Source organism: Mobula birostris, chromosome 4 (genome assembly GCF_030028105.1).
Source record: "Mobula birostris isolate sMobBir1 chromosome 4, sMobBir1.hap1, whole genome shotgun sequence".
In the NCBI taxonomy this organism is placed as follows: Eukaryota; Metazoa; Chordata; class Chondrichthyes; order Myliobatiformes; family Myliobatidae; genus Mobula; species Mobula birostris.
Genome location: NC_092373.1, coordinates 116,407,331 through 116,426,822, shown reverse-complemented (window position 1 = coordinate 116,426,822; position 19,492 = coordinate 116,407,331). Strand labels below are relative to the sequence as shown.

General features: G+C 41.6%; 1 protein-coding gene across 1 annotated transcript in view; it reads right to left on the bottom strand.

Moving 5' to 3' along the window:
- Positions 1 to 19,492, bottom strand: part of egf (epidermal growth factor) — a 107,415-nt gene that overhangs the window by 70,137 nt on the left and 17,786 nt on the right. Inside the window, exons 5-6 of the mRNA XM_072256990.1 lie at positions 11,344 to 11,574; positions 9,591 to 9,793 (exon numbers count right to left, since the gene is read on the bottom strand). Coding sequence (XP_072113091.1) covers positions 9,591 to 9,793; positions 11,344 to 11,574 — 434 coding nt within the window. The remainder of the gene's footprint in view (positions 1 to 9,590; positions 9,794 to 11,343; positions 11,575 to 19,492) is intronic.

Genomic DNA, 19,492 nt, shown 5'->3' with positions numbered 1-19,492 from the left:
CCTCCTCTACTGTAAAGATGAAGCCACACTCAGGTTGGAGGAACAACACCTTATATTCCGTCTGGGTAGCCTCCAATCTGATGGCATGAACATTGACTTCTCAAACTTCCGCTAATGCCCCACCTCGCCCTCGTACCCCATCCGTTATTTATTTATATGCACACATTCTTTCTCTCTCTCTCCTTTTTCTCCCTCTCACTATACCCCTTGCCCATCCTCTGGGTCCCCCCTCCCCCTTTTCTTTCTCCCTAGGCATCCTGTCCCATGATCCTCTTATATCCCTTTTGCCGATCAACTGTCCAGCTCTCGGCTCCATCCCTCCCCCTCCTGTCTTCTCCTATCATTTCGGATCTTCCCCTTCCCCTCCCACTTTCAAACCTCTTACTAGCTCTTCCATCAATTTGTCCTGACGAAGGGTCTCAGCCCGAAACGTCGACTGTACCTCTTCCTAGAGATACTGCCTGGCCTGCTGCGTTCACCAACAACTTTTATGTGTGCTGTTTGAAATTCCAGCATCTGCAGATTTCCTCGTGTTTACCCTTGTATGACCACACTCAGTTGTTACCCTTGTATGACCACACTCCAGTCACTCCAGGAATGTTCCAAAAGTTGAAGAACTGTATTCGATCCTTTGTTTGTAACTAGCAAAACATAGAATCTTGAAGTGATGCAATTAAGGCTAATTAACTGTAATTAAGCGAGACTAAGCAGAATTAAGTGGTCAACAGAGGATGTGACACCTGATGGTCCCCAGAGGTAAACTGCCCAGAAAAAAGCACGAATACGTAACTTACTTCCCTCGTTTTTAACAAGCCCCCACTCACATGACCATTTTCCATAATAAACATAAAATAAACATGCTACATTGAATAAAATGTAGACAGAAAACAGATGCATGGCTCCTGCAGTGATTATGAATTATTCCAGTGATAGAGAAATAAATGTTTTAAGGTGCTCCTGTTTTCTATCTAGAAAATATGAGCTTGTTACCGTATTATTATGATCCATGCAACGTAGCAGATGTAAGCTATCAGTTAAGGCAGAAAATGTGGAGAAGTTTATAGTTTGGAAGTTGTGAGAAAGATGAAACCATGAATGGAGACAACGCAATGAGATTCTTTGCTCTGAGATTCGGCTTACCTTTGCACGATTTCCCACCAACACTGAGAACGTAGCCAGCTTTACACTTGTAGCAATTTCCATTGAGGCTTTCCTTGCAAATACTTCCAGCTTCATTTTCTGCAGAATTTAGAGACATGAAAACTTTGAAGCTTGGTGTTTTTCCTTTGACAAAAGGGCAGATGACAAAAAGTGAGAACTGTCCCAGAGATGGGGAACCATTGAAATACTTGCCCAAGGGGCAGTAAGCCAGCCAATACTTCAGATTCAGACCTGGCCCTCTGTGCGTATAACCTGCATTTGCACAGAAGCTTCAGTCATGAACAGTGAGATAAAAACACTGAACAAAACACTAATTGAGAATGGAGGCCCAGAGATGGGACTAGCCAGCATAAAGGAGTCTGAACATGGAGACTGAGATTTGCTTTGACATGAGTTTAAGAGGGCCTACCTTACTATATCCACAGCGGGAGTCTGTACTAATCATTGTCATGGCAGCAAGTCCTGCTTCATATGGTGTTTACTTCCACTGCTGTGCTTGTTAATGCCCTCAGTATCTTAGTTGTCTATGGATTCTGACCTGACAGGATGTCTGCGCATCCGTCCATACCTGGTCAACCTGACACCCCAATACCCGATGTTCCTCTACCCCAGTGGCAACAATACCCAATGCTTCCAACTCCCTTTAGTTGAATTGATCTTCCTACCCACCCTCTCCACTCATCAGCGCAGAATCGCAACAGATTGTCCCTGTAACCCCACACTCCAGTCCATCCCTCACTTCCAAAATTCTCAGATCACTGGAGCTTAGTCATGTGGAGCTAGGGAAAAAGGGTCTTCCTTCACATAAAGAGCATGAGAAGTGCTGTTGTATGCATCACCTTGAGCCTGATGTCCAGAAAACAGCTTGGATCATTTAATGTAATCCCTGCTGGGCTTTCTTTTCCAAAATAATTGGCTTGTTGATCTTCAGAATATCTCACACCATTGCCAGCAACACTCCTTTGATATTAGGGCTCCCCCATCACTTTTCACTGGCATTGTCCCTTTCCAGAAAAAGTCAAGTACCCGGTAATAATTAGTTCACAATCTTGGACATGTTGCAACCAAGTCTCATCAATGGCATCTACATTAAATTTATTCATCTTTTTGTAAGGTCTTGAGTTAATTTACCTTGTAATAACTGCTCTGTAAATTAATACACAACCCATTAATGTTTTACTTTTTGATATTATTTCCCATTGTGCCCTTAATATTTCAACACACTTTCCATTCCTGAAGCAATCCACTTGCCTTTAACCTATTACACTTTGCTCCACAGCCGTGACCTTTCTTTTTAGACATAATTTATTCCTTAACCTTCTGACTGTTTGACAACTACATCTAACATCTTGGTGGTTCTCTTAGCCAGGACAGCCCATTTTTATGTCTGTTACAGTTGATATATGGTTCCTATATCAGTATATAACTGGCAAAAAGACATGTTGCTGATCTAGTATCCCAAACACAAAACAATCCACAGATGCTGGGATCAAAGCAACACTCACAACATGCTAGATGAACTCAGCAGGTCGGGCAGCATCTGTGGAAAAGATCAGTCGATGTTTCGGGCCGGAACCCTTCGTCAGGACTGTAGAGGAAAGGGGCAGAGGCCCTATAAAGAAGGTGGGGGGAGGATGGGAAGGAGAAGGCTGGTAGGTTCCAGGTGAAAAACCAGTACGGGGAAAGATAAAGGGGTGGGAGAGGGGAGGCAGGGAGGTGATAGGCGGGAAAGGTGAAGAAAGAATAGGGGAAAACACAATGGGTAGTAGAAGGAGGTGGAACCATGAGGGAGGTGATAGGCAGCTGGGGGAGGGGTCAGAGTGACATTGGGATAGGGGAAGGGAGGGGGAGGGAATTACCGGAAGTAGGAGAATTCTATGTTCATACCAAGGGGCGGGAGACTACCCAGACGGTATATGAGGTGTTGCTCCTCCAACCTGAGTTTAGCCTCTTCATGGTAGTAGAGGAGGCCATGTATGGACATATCTGAATGGGAGTGGGAAGCTCTGGACAGAGCTCCCCTTGTCCTCACCTACCACCCCACCAGTCTCTGGATCCAGCACATTATCCTCCGCAACTTCCGCCACCTTCAACAGGACCCCACCACTAAGCACATCTTTCCCTCTCCACCCCTCTCCGCTTTCCACAGGGATTGGTCCCTCTGCGACTCCCTGGTCCACACGTCCCTCCGCACGGATCTCCCACCTGGCACCTAAGCGTAAGTGCTACGCCTGTCCCTACACCTCCTCTCTTGCCACCATTCAGGGCCCCAAACAGTCCTTCCAGGTGAGGCAACACTTCACTTGTGAGTCTGTTGGGGTCATCTATTGCATCCGGTGCTCCCGGTGCGGCCTCCTCTACATCGGTGAAACCCGACGCAGATTGGGGGACCACTTCATCGAGCACCCCTGCTGCATCCGCCAAAACAGACAGGATCTCCCAGTAGCCACTCACTTCAACTCTGCTTCCCACTCCCATTCAGATATGTCCATACATGGCCTCCTCTACTGTCATGATGAGGCTAAACTCAGGTTGGAGGAGCAACACCTCATATACCGTCTAGGCAGTCTCCAGCCCCTTGGTATGAACATAGAATTCTCCAGCTTCCAGTAACTCCATCCCCCTCCCTTCCCCCATCCCTATGTCATTCTGCCCCCTCCCCCAACTGCCCATCACCTCCCTCATGGTTCCGCCTCCTTCTACTACCCATTGTGTTTTCCCCTATTCTTTCTTCACCTTTCCCGCCTATCACCTCCCTGCCTCCCCTCTCCCACCCCTTTATCTTTCCCCGTACTGGTTTTTCACCTGGAACCTACCAGCCTTCTCCTTCCCATCCTCCCCCCACCTTCTTTATAGGGCCTCTGCCCCTTTTCTCTACAGTCCTGACGAAGGGTTCCGGCCCGAAACATCGACTGATCTTTTCCACGGATGCTGCCCGACCTGCTGAGTTCCTCCAGCGTGTCGTGAGTGATCTAGTATCCCTATGCCAAACTATTCAAGCATCACCATGCCATCTGAGAATTTAAATTCAAATAATTACGACAAACACTGTAATTTAAAAGTTTGCTAGTGTAAAGGTTAAAAAAGAAACTATAAGATTATTGTAGAAGTGTATCATATGTGCTATTGTCTTGCAGAGAACATAAGAAATAGGAGCAGGAGTAAACTATTCACCACCTTGAACTTTTACACAACTCAGCAAGATTGTGGCAGATTTTAAAAATCACTTCCTGTCCTACTCACATATCCCAAGAATACTCCAATATTCAAAAAAATCTCAATGTCTGGATGTCTTCCACCTTCCACTGAAAAACTGTCCATTCAACACATACAAATATCCTTTTTTTTTGCATGTTGGGGGTTTGATTTTTTTTTAACAAGTTCCATGGTTTTCCTTGTTTTATGGCTGTCTGGAGAAGATGAATCTGTGGGTTGTATACTACATACATACTTGGATCATAAATGTACTCTGAACTTTGAACTATTTGAATAGAGATAGCCTGACTCCGGATAGGTAAGATGGGTCTGTGTGTGGCAGGTCCTGTGTAACCAATCTTACAGTTGTCCAAACAGCTTACCAAGTAGATTGATGAACGGAAGGCAGTAGAGGCGTTGTTCTCATGGACTTTCGACAAAGTCCTGCGAGGGAGGCTGGCCCAGAGTGCTGTCGCTTGACTTTCAGGAGAAAGTAGTCAGTGGCACATATTTAACGTTGGCTTAGCAGGAGAAATCAGAGAGTGGTAATAAATGGTTGTCTCTCTCATTGGAGTTGTGGTGCCAGTGGTGTGCTGCAGGGATCGGCTCCGGGTTCATTGTTGTTGATCATGCATATTAATAAATTAGATGATAATTTTGTAAACTGGATTAGCAAATTTGTCTCCAAGTTTGTGGGGGGGTGGGAGGGACGTAGTGGACAGTGAAGAAGGCTATCAATGTTTGCAAAGTGCTGTGGATCAGCTGGGAAAATGGACTGAAAAATGGCAGGTGGAATTTAATGTAGACAATTGTGAGGTGTTGAACTTTAAAGGACAAACCAGGATAACAATTAGATGGTGAAAGGTAGAGTTCTGCGGTGTGCAGTAGAATAAAGGGATCTGGGAATACAGATCTATAAATCCCTGAAAGCTGTACCACAGAGTTTTAAAAAGAAGTTCTGGCATATTGGCCTCCATAAATCTGGGCATTGAGTACAAGAGTTGAGATGTTATGTTTAAGTTGTGTTAGACATTGGTGAGACCAAATTTAGAGTATTGTATGCTATTTTGGTCACCTAAGTACTGGAAAGATGTCAATAATCTTGGAAGAGTGCGGAGAAAATTTACCAAGGATGTTTCTAAGACTTGAAGAATTGAGTTACAGGGACAAGAATACTTATGGTATGTGTGCCCAAGATGGTACAGATAAAAATGTTGTTGGCATGCTGTGTCACCCTACAGTTCTTTAAACCCAACAATAATAAAAAGATACATATTGATTATTGTTACTGTCAGATGAAGCAGCCAAAGATCTTTTACAATTCGAGAGCAGTGAGATGATTTCACAGCAAAACATCTCACACCAGCCTGGCGCCAGTTAGACCATAAAGCCTTAAGACCATAAGACATAGGAGCTGAATTAGGCCATTCAGCCCATCAAGTCTGCTCCATCATTCCATCATGGCTGATTTATTATCCCTCTCAATGCCATTTAATTTTATTCTGAGATTCAGCACGACGAACCGCACTGCCCAGAAAAGCACCTACTTAACCCAGGACTAATCACGGGCCATTTACAATGACCAATTAACCAACCAACCAGTACGTCTTTGGACTGTGGGAAGGAAATGGTGCACTCAGAGGAAACCCACGCAGTCACGGGGAGGACGTACAAACTCCTTACAGAGGAAATCCACGTGGTCACGGGGAGGACATACAAACCCCTTACAGAGGACACCCACGCGGTCACGGGGAGGACGTACAAACTCCTTACAGAGGAAATCCACATGGTCACGGGGAGGACATACAAACCCCTTACAGAGGACACCCACGCGGTCACGGGGAGGACGTACAAACTCCTTACAGAGGAAATCCACGTGGTCACGGGGAGGACGTACAAACCCCTTACAGAGGAAACTCACGCAGTCACGGGGAGGGTGTACAAACTCCTTACAGAGGACACCCACGCGGTCACGGGGAGGACGTACAAACTCCTTACAGAGGAAATCCACGTGGTCACGGGGAGGACGTACAAACCCCTTACAGAGGAAACTCACGCAGTCACGGGAAGGGTGTACAAACTCCTTACAGAGGAAATTCACACTGTCACGGGGAGGACGTACAAACTCCTTACAGAGGAAATCCACGTGGTCACGGGGAGGACGTACAAACTCCTTACAGAGGAAATCCACGTGGTCACGGGGAGGACGTACAAACTCCTTACAGAGGACACTCACGCGGTCACGGGGAGGACGTACAAACTCCTTACAGAGGACACCCACGCGGTCACGGGGGGGATGTAGAAACTCCTTACAGAGGACACTCACGTGGTCACGGGGGGGGGACGTAGAAACTCCTTACAGAGGACACCCACGCGGTCACGGGGAGGACGTAGAAACTCCTTACAGAGGACACCAGAACTCCCGTGTCCTGAGCTGTAACAGTGTTGTGCTAACCACAGCACTACTGTGGCACCATCCTCCTGACTTCTCCCCATAAGCTTTCACGTCCTGACCAACCAAGGACCTCTCAATCTCCATTTTAAATATACCCAATAACTTGGCCTACACAGCTACTCTGTGGCAATGAATTCCACAGATTCAGTACCCGCTGGTGAAAGAAATTCCTCCTCATCTCTGTTCTAAATGGATGTTATTCTCTTTTGAGTAACTAGACTCATCCACTATGGGAAATATCCTCTCCACATTGACCCGATCTAGACCTTACAACATTTGATAGATTTCAATGAAACTCCCCCCTCGCTGCCAACATTCTTCTAAATTCCAGCGAGTACAGGCCCATAGCCATCAAGCACTGCTCGTACATTAATCCTGTCATTCCTGTGATGATTCTTCTTAACCGACTCTGATTCTTTCTTAGATAAGGGGCCCAAATCTGCCCACAGTACTCCAAATGCAGTCTGACCAATGCCTTATAAAGCTGTAGCATTATATCCTTGCTTTTAATCTCTACTCCTCTTGAAATAAATAAAAACATTATATTTGCCTTTCTTACCACGGACCCAAGCTGCAAATGGATATCGGAAGGTTCTCGGGAAGGTACATAAGTCACCTGGATCAGATGGTGTACACCTTACAGTTCTGAAAGAGGTGGCTGAAGAGGTTGTGGAGGCATTAGTAATGATCTTTCAGGAATCACTAGATTCTAAAATGGTTCCGAAGATTGGAAAATTGCAGGTGTCACTCCACTCTTCAAGAAGGGAGAGAGGCAGAAGAAAGGAAACTACAGGCCAGCTGGTTTAAACTCAGTTGGGAAAATTTTTGAGTTGTTTATTAAGGATGAAGTGTCAGGGTAATTGGAGGTACATGATAAAATAAGCCATAGTCAGCATGGATTCCTCAAGGGAAAATGCTGCCTGACAATTCTGTTGGAATTCTTTGAAGAAGTAGCAAGCGGGATAGATAGAGGAGAATCAGTTGATGTTGTGTATTTGGATTTTCAGAAGGCCTTTGACAAGGTGCCATACATGTGGCTGCTTAACAAGCTACGAGCCCATGGTATTACATGAAAGGTCCTAGCATGGATAAAGCAGTGGCTGATTGGCAGAAGGCAAAGACTGGGAATAAAGGGAGCCTTTTCTGACTGGTTGCCGGTGACTAGTGGTGTTCTACATTTCTCTGTGTTGGGACTGATTCTTTTTACGTTATGTCAATGATTTGGATGATAGAATTGAAGGCTTTGTTGCAAAGTTTGTAGATGGTATGAAGATAAGTAGAAGAGCAGGTAGTTTTGAGCAAATAGAGAGGCTATGGAAAGACTTAGACAGATTAGGGGAATGGGCAAAGAAATGGCAGATGGAATACAGTGTTGGGAAGTGTATGGTCATGCACTTTGGTAGAAGAAATGAAAGGGTTGGTTATTTTCTAAATGGAGAGAAAATTCAAAAGCTGGCATGCAAAGGGACTTAGGAGTCTTTGCGGAGGATTCCCAAAAGATTACTTTGTAGGTTGAGACTCTGGTGAGGAAGGCAAATGCAATGTTAGCATTCATTTCAAGAGGACTAGAATATAAAGCCAAAGATGCACTAGAAGCCATTAAAAGCACTAGTATTGTGGGGTATTGTGAGCAGGTTTGGCCCCTTATCTGAGAAAGGATGTGCTGAAACTGGACAGGGTTCAAAGGAAGTTCATGAAAATGATTTCAGGATTGAATGGCATGTCATATGAATGTTTGATGGCTCTGAGCCTGTATTCACTAGAATTCAGAATAACGAGGAGTGACCTCATTGACATCTATTGAATGATGAAAGGCCTTGATATAGTGGATGTTGAGATGATGTTTCCTATGGTGGGAGTGACTAAGACCAGAGGGCACAGTATCAGAATAGAAGGGCATCCTTTTAGAATAGAGGTGAGGAAGAATTTCTTTAGCCAGAGAGTGGTGAACCTGTGGAATTATTTGTCACAGACAGCTGTGGAGGCCATGTCATTATGTATATTTAAGGCAGAGATTGATAGATTCTTGATTAGTCTGGGTATGAAGGGTTACGGGGAGAAGGCAGGAGATTGGGGCTGAGGGGAAAATTGGATCAGCCATGGTGAAATGGTGGAGCAGACTCGATGGGCCAAATGGCCTAATTCTGCTCCTATATCTTATGGTTTTAGAATAGCAATTTGAAATTTATGAACAGTATGCAGAACAGTATTGTATACAAGGTGTTAACATCTCTGAGAATCTTTCCTAGGACCAACATATTGATGCAATTACAAAGAAGGCACAACAGCAGCTATATTTCATTAGGAGTTTGAAGACTTAGTATGTCACCAAAAACACTTACAAATTTCTACAGATGTACCATGGAGAACATTCTGACTGGATGCATCACCATCTGGTATTGGGGGTGGGTGAGGTGGGGGCTACTGCACAGGATCGAAATAAGCTACAGAAAGTTGTAAACTCAGTCAGCTCCATCATGGTACTAGCTTCCACAGCATCCAGGACGTCTTCAAGGAGCGATGCCTCGAAAAGGCAGCATCCATTTTTAAGGATCCCCATCACCCAGGACAACCCCTCTCCTCATTGCTACCATCAGGAAGGAGGTAAAGGAGCCTGAAGACACACACTCAATGATTCAGAAACAGCTTCTTCACCTGCCATCCGATTTCTGGACATTGAAGCCACGGACACTACCTCACTCCTCTTTTCCCTCTTTTTGCACTACTTATTTAATTTAACATATATGTTAGCATTTTTTTACAGGTGGCAGTTCCCAACCTGATAACCGTGTGGCCGATTCAGTTGCTGGCTGACAGAATGGGTGCACGACTTTGAGATCAGCTGGAGGCAGGAAAGACCGTGTAGGGCTGATGACAACCACGTCCTTCCCAGTGTACTTGTTCATTTGCCGGATAGTGCTGGTCTTCCAGTCAGAGTAGTAAACATGTTCAGCAAACAGAGACAGTCCGAATGGCCAGTAGCTGAGCAGAAAGGAGGAGAAACACCAAATCATTAGAATCTGTTGTATTTTGTTCTTTTTGCACGCCACACAATTCCTCCTCAAGAGACTGCACTTACTTCCTCTCAAAAAGTATCTTAATCAAAGTGTGTTGTAGTAATTATCATATGAAGTGATTTTGACACTTCAAAAAGGAGGTGCACCACAACAGAGGTATTTGGTTAGTATCAGTTGTAGGGTATATTCTGGTCAAATGGGATTGAAGAAAACAGGGAAAGTGGGCTCCTTTGCAAGGAGATGTAGCATTCCTGAGTCACTAATGAAGAGGAGCAGTGGAGTTTTTCACTGTTTTCATGGCCAATCTTATCAAGAACCATTAGGGATGTACAGTAACTTCTGATCATGTAATCAATGCCCCAATTCCAAAATAATCAATTTTTAAAAATTCTGCAGTCAGTATCTCTAAATATTAACAACACACACAAAATGCTGGGCAATCTCCACAGGCCAGGCAGCGTCTATGGAAGAAAGCATGATCGATGTTTCGGGCCGAGACCCTTCACCAGTACTTAATATTAGACTGTGTACACATCAATGTCAGTCAGATATTCAAGCAATCAAATTGCCTTTTCCTCTTCCAGGACATAAATGCAGCAAAGATTCCTCAGAATGTGTGAGTCAGTCCATCACTTTAACATTAAAGAAATAAGCTACCACTGAAGCAGTACCACAAACAGGGACCAACCACACCCCCCACCTTCTCCATTTTCCATCCTCTCTTCCCTCTCTCACCTCATCTCACCAATCACCATCCCTTTCCCCCCCACCCACAGGTATCACCCATCACCTTGTGGTTTTCTCTCCCAGTCCTTCAGCAGGACTGGAGAAAAATCTGCTCCAGCTTTTTCTCCAGTCCTGCCGAAGGGTCTCGACCTAAAACGTCAACTGTGCTTTTTTCCATATTCGCTGCCTGGCCTGCTGAGTTCCTCCAGCATTGTGTGTGCGTGTAGCTCGGATTTCCAGCATCTGCAGATTTTCTCTTGTTTGTGGTTTAAATGTGCATAGCCTAAGTGTTGCTTGCCATTATAATACAAAAGGTAGAAAAGACAAGAGCTTCCATATTAACAGACATTAAACTATTTAAAATTGGATACAGGACCACTAAAGCTGCAGGTTTAATGCGACAACTAATAATCTGCTGGAATAACTCAGCAGGCTGAGCAGCACCGAGGGAGGAAAGAAATTGTGGACACTTTGGTCAGCCAGTTTCGACATGGAGCATTGTCAATACCTTTCCTCACACACTGAGTTCCTCCAGCAGATTATTTATTGCTCCAGATTCCAGCGTCAGCACATTCCTGTGCCCTCAGTATGTTTTCAATCCTGCACTTGTATAGCAAACGTGAATACCTGGCCGATTACAAACTACATAGAATTTGTTTATCATCACGTTACCTGTGAGGAACCAGCATCAAAATGGAAGAGAAGGAAATGATGATTGAAAAGAAACATTGCTGGTAAGATAATTCAAGGGATGCAAAAATGACTAAACTTTCTCGTCACTAGACTTACTCTCCTGCTTGTTTGATGACCTGAACTGAGCCTCCAGTGTAGTCACATGACCTAATGCTGCTTGACATGTCCCCAGCCTCACTTTGAAACCAGAAGAGCCGCTTGTCGATGAGATCCAGTGTTAAAATCTTCACTTTCGTTATTGGCTTGACAATGGAGATGGGTCTGGTGCCATTCAGATCGGCACAATGAATACTTGGAACAGAGCCTTCTGACGCCCAAAACATATACCTTGAAAAAGATAAAGCAGTCTGTGTTAGTTATCACAGTAATGAAAAAGAGCTTTCAAAAGGGTTTTCAAGTGTTGACTGATGGTTAATGTGGATTACAGCTAGTTAAGAGTTAGGGATCAGAAATGACCATTATGGATCTGTGAGTGTAGAAAAATTAGGAAGATAACAAGTAGAATGGGGTAATATTACACTGTGCAATTGTGTAAAAATTGCCTATTAAGATGATTTTGAATCTGCTAAACATGTTGTTCCTTTTCGTGCCTTTTGGTGCATTGGGTGGCATTTTTGTTGTTTTTGGAACACTTGACTGACTGCTTTATACAAGGCTAAGTTGCTAGCTCGATGCTCAACCCAGCACAGATGGAAAGCATGCCAGGAGCCGGCTGGATTTAAACTTGGGACCATTCACCTCAAAGTCCAGTGCTGATACTGTTCACCACCGGTCAGCATCTGCACAATATACAGGTGGAGTTAACAGATGTCTACCAAGTAGCCAGGAATAATTATAATAAGGATAACAGAGAGTGATTGGCATTTATGCAAAGCTAGTTACAGTAGATGTAATATTTCTGTACAATTCCTTGCAAAAGGATTGTCTTGAGTAGTCGCCTGATTCAACTCGAAAAGTACTGCATTCAAGTACATTAACACAAAGGAAGATATATATATCAGTAGGATGTTACATGCTCAAGGAGATCTGTTTTTTTTTGTGAGAATGATGTAATAGTCTTTTGGAGGTCACCTGATGTGATTTTCCTGCTGATGTGAGGTCACGTGATGACATGTGCCCCGTGACTATATAAGGGTCGACCCGGGTGACGCAGTGGGTTTTTGAGTTTGTAGATTTCCATGCAGAACATGTTGTATCTCCGCTTCTGTTGCATGTTTGTTTTTGGTGACACAGTTTCATCTTTAAAACGGTTGTGTGTTCTGTTGCAAAATACCTTATTATTTGGACTGGAAATTTGTGGCTGGATGTAACAATTTACTCAATTCCAACAGTTGAAGGGAGAGTGAAGAATTTATCGAAGGATCGAGAGAAGTTGGCATCGTTTGGCAGTTTAATAAAGAATCGACCTTATTGAGTCTTCGTTGGAGGAGTACCTGCATTGAGATAACTCTTGCCAGAAAGAGCAATGAGTTCATGCAAAAAAGTGCTCACTCTCTCTAAAGGAATTTAAGGTCAGTCGATTTAAACTGTTTATTTTAGGCATCGTGAATCCTGTGGACAGAACCAGCAGTAAAGGTGCGTCTGTGAAGAAATCCTTCTCCAGAGAAGTCTCTCTCAATTGAATGTGTAAAACTGTTGGATTTTTGAAGTTATCGCTTTAAGAATTATATCTGACTGTATTGCTTTAAAAACTGTTTTCGCATTTAACGCTTTAAGAACCAGAGCTGAGTGGCGAGTTGGTGAACGGCTGCATATCTGTTACCTTCCGGTTAAAGTTTTCATTTGTTTTTTTTTTCCCTTATCGTTTATACGTGTTTAATAAATGTTTGGTTGTTTTTATATAACCTGTCTCGACTGATATTCATTGTTGCTGTTTATGTAACATAATTTGTGGGGGCTCGTCCAGGATATGTTCCGATTTTGAGTTTAAATGCTGGTAATTGTCATTTTGATTTGCAAAAGGGAAATACCCAATTTTTTTTTTTTTGGTTTGATTGGTGTGTGTGTGTTGTATTCAGCAACAATGGATATTGACGATTTTTTGAAGGCGCCTGACTCGGGATTTTTAGAGACTGCGAGAAAACCTGTGGTATTGGAGATCGCTAGGAAGTTGGATATTAAAGGAATTATGAGAAATTCCACCAAGGCTTTCATACAAAGGAAAATTGCTGAACATTATATTAATTTGGAATGTTTTGATGAGGAGGTGTTAGATAAGTTTCCAGTGAGTTATCTGGAAATGCAGTTGCATCTTGAACAGTTAAAGTTTGAAAGATTTAAAGTGGAAATGGCCGAAAGAGAAGCCCTTAAAAAAAGGGAATTTGAAAAAAGAGAAGCTGATAACCAGAGGAAGTTCGAGCTAGAGATGCAGAAATTAAAGTTCGGGAGTCAGTCTTCTGGTTCTACAAAACAGTTTATTGCCAGTTGTGAGGTTATTTTGGCTCCTCCATTTAATGAAGCTGATGTGGACACATATTTCCAACATTACGAAATAGTTGCTCTGAGTTTAAAGTGGCCGGGGACCAATGGCCAGTGATGTTTCAAAGTGTAATTAAAGGCAAGGCACAATAAGTTTATACAGCTTTAAATGCTGAGCAAGCACTGGATTATGATATTGTTAAGCAGAATATATTAAAGGCATACGAGATGGTTCCGGAAGCGTATAGAGAAAGATTTAGAAGTTTGAAGAAATCGGTGGAAAAAACTTATGTGGAATTTGCCTATGAGAAATCTGTGTGTTTTGAGAGATGGGTTTCCTCGAAAAATGTAATGGGGAGTATAATAAATTAAAAGAGCTGATTTTGCAGGAGGAATTTAAAAGAAGCATTCCTGTTGAAGTGAGAACATACTTAAATGAACGGGACACTGCTACATTGCAGGAGATTGCTAAATTGGCTGATGAGTATGTTTTAATTCACAAGAATAAATTTTCTCCAGGTAAAATTTTAAAAAGGAAAACTAGCACAGAGAGTCAAGGTAAACCAGAAATTAAATCTGAAGTTAGTGACAAAAGTAAGGATGAAGGGAGACATGTGAAGGAAAGACATTTTGGTATTATTTGTAATTATTGTAAGAAACCTGGACATGTAGTAGCTAATTGCTTCTGATTGAAAAGGAAAGAGAAAGAAATGGCCCCAGACGCTTGTGTGCAGCATATTGGAAAACCTGTAAAACTACAGGGTTTAGAAAATATTAATGAAGTTGTGTCAGAGCCTGACCAAGTTGAGAAGGGATATGAAGCTTTTATAACAGAAGGATTTGTATCCTTGAAAGAAGGATCCAATTCAGTACGAATAAGGATTCTTAGAGATACTGGAGCTTCTCAATCACTAATATTAGACAGTGTGCTAAAGTTTAATGATGAGTCTGACATTGGTGAGGTAAATTATATAACAGGAATAGGAAGTACCCTTATGCCAGTATATTTACATAGAGTAAATTTAAGGTCAGGTTTAGTTACAAGGGTTGTTAAAGTAGGACTACAATCCAATTTACCTATGAATGATGTTTCTCTTTTGTTAGGGAATGATTTAACAGGTGGACAAGATTTTTCCTGAAGTGCATTTGACAATAAATTCAAATTCTGAGGAACCACAGAGCGATTCTAACACAGATTCTTCCTGTGTTGTAACAAGATCTACGGCTAAAAAGACTGATGTAAAGGATGAGGTTGTTACCCATGACAGTTCAAATCAAGATTTGAATTATGAGGATGTATCAGAAACTTTCTTACCTACCTTATTTGATCAGGATTCTGGTGGCTAGTCTGATCAGGAAGATTTGTCTTTATCTTGGAAGGAAATGATAGCAGAGCAGGATAGAGATCCTGAGATAGTTAAATTAAAAGAACAAGCTCTTCCAGATAGTGAAATTGGAAAAGTACCAGTTGGATATTATTTTGAAAAGGGGGTATTAATGAGAAAGTGGAGATCGCCTACAATTCCTGCTAGTGAGGAATGGGAAGTTAATCATCAGGTAGTAGTTCCTAAAATTTACTGAAATGAGATTTTGACTATGGCTCATAGTATTCCTTTGGGTGGTCACTTAGTTGTAAAGAAAACTATGAACAAGGTTTCTAAACATTTTTATTGGCCTAGCTTAAGACAAGATGTGGCAACATTTTGTAGAACGTGTCATACATGTCAAATTGTTGGTAAGCCTAATCAGGTTACTCCAGTGGCCCCACTGCAACCAATTCTTGTATTTGGTGAGCCGGTTTCAAAAATCATTGTAGACTGTGTAGGTCCTTTGCCAAAAACTAAAACTGGACATCAATATTTATTAACTATTAGGTGCACAGCCTCTAGGTTTCCAGAGGCAGTACCTCTTAGGAAATTAACAGCCAAAACTGTGACAAAGGCTCTTATAAAATTCTTCACTTATTTTGGGTTGCCCAAGGAAATACAATCAGATCAAGGTAGTAATTTTATGTCTGGGTTGTTTCAGCAGATAGTTTATAAACTGGGAGCAAAACAGATTATTTCCTCAGCCTATCATCCAGAATCACAAGGAGCCTTGGAGAGATTTCATTCTACACTGAAAACTATGATTAGGACATATTGTGTGGAAAATGAAAAGGACTGGGATGAAGGTATACATTTACTACTTTTTGCAGTAAGGGAGGCAGTACAGGAATCATTAGGTTTTAGTCCTTTTGAACTTGTGTTTGGACATAGAGTTCGAGGACCTTTGGCTTTGTTGAAGGAACAGTGGATTAATAAAGAAGTACACACTAATTTGCTAGACTATGTTTTGAAATTTAAAGACAGATTGTACAAAGCTTGTAGCTTGGCCAAGGAAAATTTAAAGTTAGCTCAAGAGAAGATGAATACGTGGTATGATAAGGAAGCTAGGATGAGGTCATTTAAGCCTGGAGCTAAGGTGTTGGTTCTCTTCCCAGTGCAAACGAACCCATTGCAAGCCAAATTCCATGGTCCTTATGAGATTAAATCTAAGGTAAATGATGTGGATTATGTGGTAAAAACCCCAGATCGGAGAAAGACAACATAGCTGTGTCATATAAATATGATAAAACCGTATTATGAGAGAGAAGTTGCTACTATGACTGTTGTGATCAATAATGAGTCTGATCTTGTTCAGAACTTAACAGAGGATTCATCCGAAACTCATTTAAAACCCAACATTATTTCAGCCAGGTTACCAAATTCGAAAATTCTGGAAAATATTGATGAAAAATTAGCTTATTTACAGCCAGAGCAGAGAGAGCAGATGAAACAGTTAATTTTTAAATATAGAGATTTATTTCCAGGTGTCCCTAGAAGAACCACCATAACTACACATGATGTAGATGTAGGAGATGCAAAACCCATAAAACAACATCCGTATCGAATGAACAGGGAAAAATGTGAACTTGCTGAACAGGAAATTAAGTATATGTTAGAGAATGATATTATTAGATATTCTAATTCGAATTGGAGTTCACCGTGTGTTATGGTGCCTAAACCAGACAATAGTATTAGGTTTTGTATGGATTATAGAAAAGTGAATGCTGTGACAAAGACTGATGCATATCCAATCCCTAGGGTAGATGATTGTGTGGATAAAGTTGGACAGGCCAAATTCCTTTCAAAAATTGATTTGTTAAAAGGTTATTGGTGTGTTCCACTGATGGATAGAGGTAGAGAGATTTCAGCATTTGTAACCCCATCTGAGTTATATGAACATAATGTTCTTCCATTTGGGATGAAGAATGCACCAGGTACTTTTCAGAGGATGATTAATGGCGTGATTCAGGGATTAAAAGATACAGGTGCCTATATTGATGATTTGGTTACAGGGAATAGTACGTGGAAAGCACATGTTACGCTGGTGGAGAAATTATTTGAGAGACTTTCAAAAGCTAACTTAACTATTAACTTAGCTAAAAGTGAATTTGGTCATGCCACAATGACCTACCTTGGTTATGTTGTGGGTCAGGGAAAATGAGCACCTGTTCAAGCGAAAGTTCAGGCAATTTTAGAAGTACCCACTCCAACTGGTAGAAAAATTCACAGAAGATTCTTGGGTATGGTAGGATATTACAGAAAATTTTGTAAGGATTTTGAAAACATTGCTCTTCCATTAACTAATCTCTCTTGAAGAAAAATGAGAAGTTTGTTTGGACAGAGTCTTCTCAGGAGGCATTTGATAAATTGAAAGCTGTAATATGTAGTCAACCTGTACTTAAATCTCCTGACATTGAAAAACCATTTTCGTTAGCTGTAGATGCTAGTGATGAAGCTGCAGGAGCAGTGTTACTTCAAAAAGATGATGGTGATGAAGTTGATCGTCCGGTAGCTTATTTTTCTAAGAAATTTAATGCCCATCAAGGAAATTATTCAACAATAGAAAAAGAATTGTTATCTCTTGTTTTAGCTTTGCAACATTTTGAAGTATATGTTGGTTCTACGCATAAACCGCTCACAGTTTATACCGATCACAATCCATTCGTGTTTTTGAGTAAGATGAAAAAAAAATAGAAGATTATTAAATTGGAGTTTAATGTTACAGGAGTACAATATTTTGATCACTCATATTAACGGTAAAGATAATGTCATTGCTGATTGTTTGTCTAGATGTTAAATGTACAATAAAAAATTGTTTTTTTTTGGAGTGATAGTTTACCATTAGTAACACTCCTACTGTACATTAGTTTGTAAAGGGCTGAAAGATAAGATTGCATATATTATGTATTTTGTAAATTTTATACCTTTGTATTTTTTTGTATAAATTGTTAAAATTTTGTTCTTCAAGACACCAAATTTTTTTTGGAGGGAGGTGTTACATGCTCAAGGAGATCTGTTTTGTTTGTGAGAATGATGTAATAGTCTTTTGGAGGTCACCTGATGTGATTTTCCTGCTGATGTGAGGTCACGTGATGACATGTGCCCCGTGACTATATAAGGGTCGACCCGGGTGATGCAGTTGGTTTTTGAGTTTGTAGATTTCCATGCAGAACGTGTTGTATCTCCGTTTCTGTTGCATGTTTGTTTTTGGTGACACAGTTTCATCTTTAAAATGGTTGTGTGTTCTGTTGCAAAATACCTTATTATTTGGACTGGAAATTTGTGGCTGGATGTAACAATTTACTCAATTCCAACAGTTGAAGGGAGAGTGAAGAATTTATCGAAGAATCGAGAGAAGTTGGCATCGTTTGGCAGTTTAATAAAGAATCAACCTTATTGAGTCTTCATTGGAGGAGTACCTGCATTGAGATAACTCTTGCCAGAAACAGCAATGAGTTCATGCAAAAAAGTGCTCACTCTCTCTAAAGGAATTTAAGGTCAGTCGATTTAAACTGTTTATTTTAGGCATCGTGAATCCTGTGGACAGAACCAGCAGTAAAGGTGCGTCTGTGAAGAAATCCTTCTCCAGAGAACTCTCTCTCAATTGAATGTGTGAAACTGTTGGACTTTTGAAGTTATCGCTTTAAGAACTATATCTGACTGTATTGCTTTAAAAACTGTTTTCGCATTTAACGCTTTAAGAACCAGAGCTGAGTGGTGAGTCGGTGAACGGCTGCATATCTGTTACCTTCCGGTTAAAGTTTTCCTTTGTTTTTTTTTCCTTTATCGTTTATACGTGTTTAATAAATGTTTGGTTGTTTTTATATAACCTGTCTCGATTGATATTCATTGTTGCCGTTTACGTAATAAGGAATAGAAAGAAACCGCGAATTAAAATATCAAGTTTACTTTTTAAAATTATGTTTTGGTCCCCTAATCTGAGGAAAGATATCCTTGCCATAGAGGGAGTACAAAGAAGGTTCACCAGGTTGATTCCTGTGATGGCAGGACTTTCATATGATGAAAGACTGGATGAACTAGGCTTATACTCGTTGGAATTTAGAAGATTGAGGGGGGATCTGATTGAAACGTATAAAATCCTAAAGGGATTGGACAGGCTAGATGCAGGAAGATTGTTCCCGATGTTGGAGAAGTCCAGAACGAGGGATCACAGTTTGAGGATAAAGGGGAAGCCTTTTAGGACCGAGATTAGGAAAAACTTCTTCACACAGAGAGTGGTGAATCTGTGGAATTCTCTGCCACAGGAAACAGTTGAGGCCAGTTCATTATGTAAGAGGGAGTTAGACATGGCCCTTGTGGCTAAAGGGATCGGGGGTATGGAGGGAAGGCTGGTGCAGGGTTCTGAGTTGGATGATCAGCCATGATCATACTGAATGGCGGTGCAGGCTCAAAGGGCCGAATGGCCTACTCCTGCACCTATTTTCTATGTTTCTATGTTT